This window comes from Triticum aestivum, chromosome 4A (genome assembly GCF_018294505.1).
Source record: "Triticum aestivum cultivar Chinese Spring chromosome 4A, IWGSC CS RefSeq v2.1, whole genome shotgun sequence".
Classification (NCBI taxonomy): domain Eukaryota; kingdom Viridiplantae; phylum Streptophyta; class Magnoliopsida; order Poales; family Poaceae; genus Triticum; species Triticum aestivum.
The window spans coordinates 549470277-549477245 of record NC_057803.1 but is presented as its reverse complement, the minus strand read 5'-3'; the positions used below and the strand labels follow the sequence as shown (position 1 = coordinate 549477245).

General features: G+C 41.9%; 2 protein-coding genes across 5 annotated transcripts in view; one reads left to right on the top strand and one right to left on the bottom strand.

The window, feature by feature from the left end:
* Positions 1-6260, bottom strand: part of LOC123086886 (plant UBX domain-containing protein 11) — an 8419-nt gene extending 2159 nt beyond the window's left edge. Inside the window, exons 1-9 of one of the 4 annotated variants that reach the window (XM_044508706.1) lie at positions 5981-6260; positions 5742-5806; positions 5010-5109; positions 4758-4810; positions 4578-4659; positions 3404-3469; positions 3243-3310; positions 2020-2232; positions 1421-1913 (exon numbers count right to left, since the gene is read on the bottom strand). In XM_044508706.1, the coding sequence (XP_044364641.1) occupies positions 1421-1913; positions 2020-2232; positions 3243-3310; positions 3404-3469; positions 4578-4659; positions 4758-4810; positions 5010-5109; positions 5742-5806; positions 5981-6245 (1405 nt within the window). In that variant the 5' untranslated portion in view covers positions 6246-6260. Of the gene's footprint in view, positions 1-1420; positions 1914-2019; positions 2233-3242; positions 3311-3403; positions 3470-4577; positions 4660-4757; positions 4811-5009; positions 5116-5741; positions 5807-5980 lie in introns of all 4 variants that reach the window. The other 3 variants (XM_044508707.1, XM_044508709.1, XM_044508708.1) reach the window with 3 other exon arrangements.
* A 41-nt stretch (positions 6261-6301) lies between these two features.
* LOC123083904 (adenylylsulfatase HINT3) overlaps positions 6302-6969 on the top strand; it is a 5361-nt gene continuing 4693 nt past the window's right edge. Inside the window, exons 1-2 of the mRNA XM_044505778.1 lie at positions 6302-6566; positions 6935-6966. Coding sequence (XP_044361713.1) covers positions 6345-6566; positions 6935-6966 — 254 coding nt within the window. The 5' untranslated portion in view covers positions 6302-6344. The remainder of the gene's footprint in view (positions 6567-6934; positions 6967-6969) is intronic.

The following is a 6969-nucleotide window of genomic DNA, read 5'->3' as shown; positions in this document are numbered from 1 at the left end:
GATGTGCTCGAGGCTTGAAGCCCACACGCCCAGCTACAGGCCCATTACTAGTTGGTCAAAACGGCCTGTTTAGTCTAGGGAATCCTCATCGTCTATCCATTGTTTCGGCGCCGACGCGACACACAACCCTCGCTGCGTGCCTGTCTCTACGGTAGTTATAGGAGAAGGGCTGGGCGCAGACGGCACTGCATAACCGATCCTGATCGACGGCAACGGCCGAAGCAGTTATGTTCCGTCCCCGTCGGGCGACCGCAGCGATGCTCACGAAAATCCTACAGTCAGTCTCTGCTTCATTGATTTGTATCATACGTGTTACAGGTCTACATCAGGCAGCAGCAATTTCATGATTTAGATGAAATTAGTTAGGTTAGTGATTTCTTCTTTTATTCTGGCGTACCAGTATTGCAAATTAGTCATGATGCATTGGTTATATAATTTAGAATTATTTTTTCATAAATTGTGTTTGTATTTGTGTAGTCATGAAGATGAAAACAGTATATTTTTGTCTATAAATGTAACCTATTTGCATTGCCCCGCTGATTGTAAGATATATCAAAAGGTTGCATGCATGGAGTGGATACCAGATATCACGTGGATTTCTGTGAGGCCATTTGCATGCACAGATATGAAGCAAAGACAACGAAGATATGGCAACTGCCAACTGGTGAGAAGATTGCGTGTGGGCTTATAACTGGAGGGGCAAAATCGTCCAAGCCACATCAAAAATTGCGCTGCAAGTCGCTGCTTTGGTCTTAGCAAAGGAAGATTTGCACCTTCCTTCACAGATCGGAAGGAATGGTTAGGATAAGTAATGGTGAAGAGTAGAGGCAGAGGGGAAGAATACCTGATGGTACAAAAATCTATCTACAAAAATCTATTACCGCATATATTTTACATGCTATATTCCTCATAAAATTAACTAGTCTTAAGTCTTGCTAACTCTGTACCATTTATAAAGCATGCGAGCATTTCAATTTTTCTTCTTATTATGAACTGTGCCTTATGAATTTAATGCTAGCTTCTCTCTGCCCTAGTTTATTTACTCTCTTTGCTGGGTATTTATACACAGCTATCAATGATACACATTATTTATCATCATTTCAAAGAAAATGCAATGACACGCAACAAATAATTTCCCCCACTGGTAGTAGGAAGCAGGTTTGTGCAACATGCAAGCACACTTTTTTATTATAAAGAAGCTTATCATAGATTTCAATCCAGGAGGCAAGTTATTGCTCATTTGCAGCTAATTAACGACTAATAACAAAGAACAAGCCCTCGTCCATGCAAAAACTGAAGACTGTGAGTTAAGTCCCTTGAAGTAGAGAACTGAATGGGATTGGTCTCTGGTCAAGATGCAGGATAAAACAAAGCTTTATATTCTAAATATGTCCATAGGTGCAGGGTGAAGATTCAGTACCTTGTTCCGTGAACACTTTTCTAGGATAAAGCATTGCAAGATTATATGATCCAATCCCACTATCTTGGTTTTCATCCACAAAAGTCTTCACCTTCCTTAAAACATCTTCTTTTGTCAGTTTAATCTGCAGACTAGGTCCATCAGGCATACGAATGGCCAGCTGAATATCATCTGTCTTTGCAGAATCTGTGGTCACTTCAATAGCTCTGCTAGTAGTTGCCTTATCTTGTTCCACAGGCAACTGTGGAGTACTCCTAGTTGGTATGCTAGAAGCTGGCTTGGAGGGAACTTTAGTGCTATTCCCATCCACCATATTCTTCCTTTTTGGCGAAGGTGTACTGCCTGTCTGATTTGGATCTGTGGAACTGTCCACATTTGAGCTTGCTGGAAAATCTGGCAACAGAGCCTGACATGCTGAATCTAGCTTTTCCTCAGCGGTTATGTTGCATGGAGCTGAATCTGATTTTGGGATTTTACTTGTCTTGAGAAGTTCCTGGTGCATATGCAAGCAGTGAGTTATCCCTTCTCTTTCTCATGCACTATACCGAACAAAACTTCATTCAACTGAAAGGTAGCAGACTATGGACAGACAAACTTACAGCATGGCTTGTGCTACTAGGTGGTTGTGCTACCAAAGCAGTAGAATTAGCAAACCCACGGACTGCAGAAGACTCTGAGGATTGACCTGATGAATTGGAATGATTTTCTGAAGTAGATGAACCATCTTCACCAGGCATAGTTGTCGAAGCAGTATTCGCAGGTTCAGACATTCTTGAAGCAAGTGATGCAGCTAACAGGGTTGCCGCTGTCTCCTAAAAAGATCCCAAGTATCTCGTATTTAGCAAATCTATAGCACTACTGCACTAGTGTGAAGAATAATCCAACATGGATCATACAGTAACAACTAACAAAATTATAAGATTTCCTATGGTTCCTCTGGAGAGGAAGACCACTCTTATTTTCTTTTTTCAAACATACTTTTTCCTGTAGTTCAATAAGGAAAGACCAGATTTGATGTAACAGTACACAAGTAAAGATCTTAAACAATACAAGAATGACACTTTTTCACTGTTGTTATGGAACCAAAACATCTCAAGCGGAATCTAAGGAGGTCAGATCACTCATGAGTATATTACTGAATTTTAATAAAAGAGTCGCCTATCTTCTTAGATTGATTAATATACTTTCTCTGAACCATGCACATGAACATTAATAATACTCCAGATTTGTACCACATATTTTTATTTATAGTGATATGATTATAAAGTCATATCATTTGGCATGTGGCAGAATTTAATTTAACTTACGAACTCGACAATTAATTGACCAAAATAAAAGAGACAAGAAGAGGCACTATTTATGTTATACCCTCACCGACATAGTTCTATTTGTTGGTACCAAATAGTGCTTTAAATAGCACATTATGCTATACAGCAGTTTATCGCTTTGTGCAGCTGTAGCGCCTTTAAGAGTTCGCTATGGCCCGCACGAACCAACTACAGCCCCTATATCATGCACTGTGTATAATTGCAACCCTGGTCTTTCAATCTTTACCCCAAGATTTGACACAGGGACAATACAAATTATAGTTCTTCAAGTAAGTAATTTTGCTTAGAGATTGACTGGTTAACATCATATAATTGCAATTATACCTAGGCAAGCTGCACCTACCATTTCTCCGGTATCTTTTCCTGCCATTTGAACTCTGCCACTCAAAGTTATAAAAAGAGTGCAAGTATAGAAATGAATGCAACTGAAAATAACTACGGAACAGGCTTGTAATAAACTTTAACAACAGATCTATGTTTTACAGTTTATATACCTGCAGTTGAAGTGCAGCCCAAGCTTTATCAATGCTTTCCTTAAGCTCTTCTGGGCTAATATACCCCTCTGCCAGAAGACTCAATTAAGCACTGGTCCAAACTGTCACTTAACGAAAGATAGTTTCCACAAAGAAAATTGGAAGCATAGTTGTATTCATACCATGATTCCATAGCATAGCACCATTCAGTCCAACGACGGATATACTTGGGACAGACTTCTGTGGATCTGATTGAGAAAAAGTCAAGGATGAAACTGCACAACCAAAGTAGAACATTGTGATTATAGACATGAATAAACAAACGGATTCTTCATTAGCTGCAAGACCAGTTCCATGGTTGCTAAGATGAGATACATCATACAAGTACCAAAATAGCTGCGCTAAAAAATGTGGGAAATATACTGAAACTATGAAAAGTACGAGGGCAGGTATAGACGTATAGCACCCACATTATAACTATAGCAGTGAATAAGCAAATCCAACATGATCAGAAGGACTCTGGGATGGGAACATTAGATGGTTCGTTTTTGTGTTGGCAAGACCTGTATCGTGGGATTCTACTACTGTATGATGTTGGTAGGGTCATAGATCGAACAATGTGGTCTCAAAACCATATGAGTCTAGCTAAAACATATGTATCAACATAAATTAGATACTATGTAGGATTGGGAATGGAAAGGTTCCAATGGATTTGGATCATTTGGCATGGACACATCTCGACAACCATACATGGATTGTACGATATATGTCCGATAATCAATTAGAAGATCAGATGAGACCAAAAAAAAAAGGATGATTCATTTCTTCAAACCTCACTAACAAAGTGCCAAAGGCCTAACCACCAAAGTGTAGTAGTACTGCTAGGTTAGTCCGACTACATATAATGCTTGAATTAGGGAATCAAAACAGAGTAACTGAACACTGGTCATTTTGGGCAAAACAAGAACGATACCCCAAGAGGGCAATATGTAGATCCATCGCACATGAGGACTAATCTTTACATAAATTTTGTTTGTGGTGTTACATAAATATGATACCAACATATTTATTGCAGCAAACCATTTCTCTGTTTTTGCCATGGAAATTTTGAAGAACTACTTCAATCTGTGATAAATTATTTTATGTTTTTCTATCAAACCACTAACTCTCCATGATGTCAGTATGATGTGACTAACATGTTTCGCGATCGAAAAGAATTGTGAACTAAGGCTTATAGATGAAGACTGTCAAATATTTAATCTAGAGCTCTAAATCAATAGCATGCTGTCAATCCAGCAGCTAATCCAGAGCAATCATCACCACAGTATCATAACAAATATGTGTGTGGAAGGATACAGATAGCTGAAAATTGAAGCGCGTCAACATTGCCTTGTTTTAGTTGCAAGAATATGCAACATCTGCTTATCACTGCAGCCACCTGCGAATACCCCCCATAAGCAATTTGCTAATTCAATATGTAACTACCACAACAGAAAATAATCTTCTGTACAAGGGAGGAAGTTCAAGGGAACCCACATGTTCATCAACCAATGTAGACTGTTCCAAACTACTTGAGGTTTCATCTTGACCTGAAATGAAACAATAGATGTCCTGTCAATAGACTGGACTACATTCAAATAGTAGAATATCAGTCCAGACAGGATTGTACTGGATAGTATAGTTTCCTTATGCAGAACAATCATGGATATTGCCTATCATTGTCAGGCTACCAAAAAGGATGACATAGATAGCATAGCTACAAGATGTTGAATTCAACAACAAACTCACCTGATATGTAAATTACAAAGAGTTTTTTCTCCCTTCTTGATTGATTAATTGCATCTGGAATCGAACCTTTGTACGTCAAGGAATTGATTGTGATGTCCATCTACAGCTAGAGAAAAAGAAAGAGTATGATGACATGGACACTGGATCATGTCTAAATACCACGAACAGATTAAGAAATCAGAGTTGGCCACATTAATTATTAAAGAATTTTTTTCGTTACAAATTGTCTCTTAGAAATAGTGAGGTCAAATAATTAGATATTTCGCACAACCTTTCTTCTCCCTTTCCTTTTTCTATATTGGTTAGGAACTATAAGATCTTCCACAATTATGTTACTATGCATAGGGCAATTCACTAGTTGGTCAACAAAAGTTTTCACATGTAACTAAAAGAATCTCCAACAAAAAATATATATACATTTCATTCTAGTAACCAAACACGAGTCAAAATCACTAGATTTATTACAAGGGGAACGAAAAAGGGTCGAATCATGTTCCCACGGTCTGTGCCTCCTAAAAAGAACATCCTGTTGAATGATACATACAAAAAAACAGAGGTGACAAAGAACATCACAGACTCGTTAAGCTTCACTAAAAAGTCAGGGCCAGGCAGGTCAAATATGTGCAGTAATCTAATCGAGGCAAAGCACAGAGAGAGCCAGTAACTAAACCCGGACCAGAAAGATAGCTCAATAATTCAGCGGAACACTGACACTGGTCAACCGGGGCTTACCAAGAAATATAGGCAGACGGTATTAGAAAGATCGGTCGGGGAACTCCAACGATCGACCCTGTACACTACACGCAGCACATCACAATTTATCAGAATCGCATGTCAGTTGTTGCAAATTCGCGGTTATTCTAATCGACTACCGGAACGGAACTACGCTCTACCACCAAGAACGGATCGCCGAAAACTACTGGTCAAGAATTCGGCGAGGGGGAGTGGGCACCGACCAGTTGAAGACTTACAGGGGAAGGCCGATCCGGTCCTGAATCCGGGGAAGGGAGGTGGGTGGATGGGCGAGTGGGGCGGCGGAGTAGCCGACGAGCAGGCGGCTTCTTGGACCGGCGATGGTGGGCAGCCGACTGATACGAGTCTCTCAGGAGAAGGCAGAGATCGAGACGGAATGAAGCTATGGGAGAGGATGAGGCTGTTACGCTGGCCCAAGACGACGAACCCGATGAGGTCGTCGAGGGCTGGAACTGGGCCGGGCTCGGGCTGGCCCTGATTCATCTGATTGAGGCCCGGCCTGGTGAGCTATTATTCACTGTCGTTGACCCGCCGAACCGCGTACGAGCCACACGCCCACGCGACCACCTTACCCACTCCCAAATGTCCCCGCCGAGGCGCCTCGCCGTGCTCTGCTCCCACCTCCGGCCCGACGGCGCCGAGCCTCCAGCCGAGAATGAGCGGCCGGCCGGGCAGCAAACGGTGATATCTGCCTCCCCGTGCGGCGACGACGACCGCGGCGCGGCGGCCGGTCGCGTGGGGGATCGGGAGGCGGAGAGCTGCGTCTTCTGCCGGATTATACGCGACGAGGCGCCGGCGTTCAAGGTGCGTCGGGCCCTTCCTCCTCCTTCCCACTTGTTGGTTGCTGCCGCCACCGCGCTCGCGGGTCCTTTCTGCTGCACGGCTGCCTCAAAGGGGGATTACATGGCAGCTTCGTTCGGACGTTCGCTTATCATCCAAATCGCAATGTCTCACAGCATTTACCCGAAGCTTGCTCTCTGAGAATGCCTAATCGAAGAAACCTCTAACTCTGTGTCGCCATAAACAGTAAACATTCGTAGTTAAGGTGCTTGTACATGAATTGAATGAGGGCCATAATTGGATGAATTCATTAAGCATCCATTTTCCATTACCTATTTAGTGAGGGGCGACCGGTTCATTGCTTTGAACAGCTTTGTCTGTGTAATTTGCAGCTGTACGAAGATGATGTATGCGTTTGCATATTGGA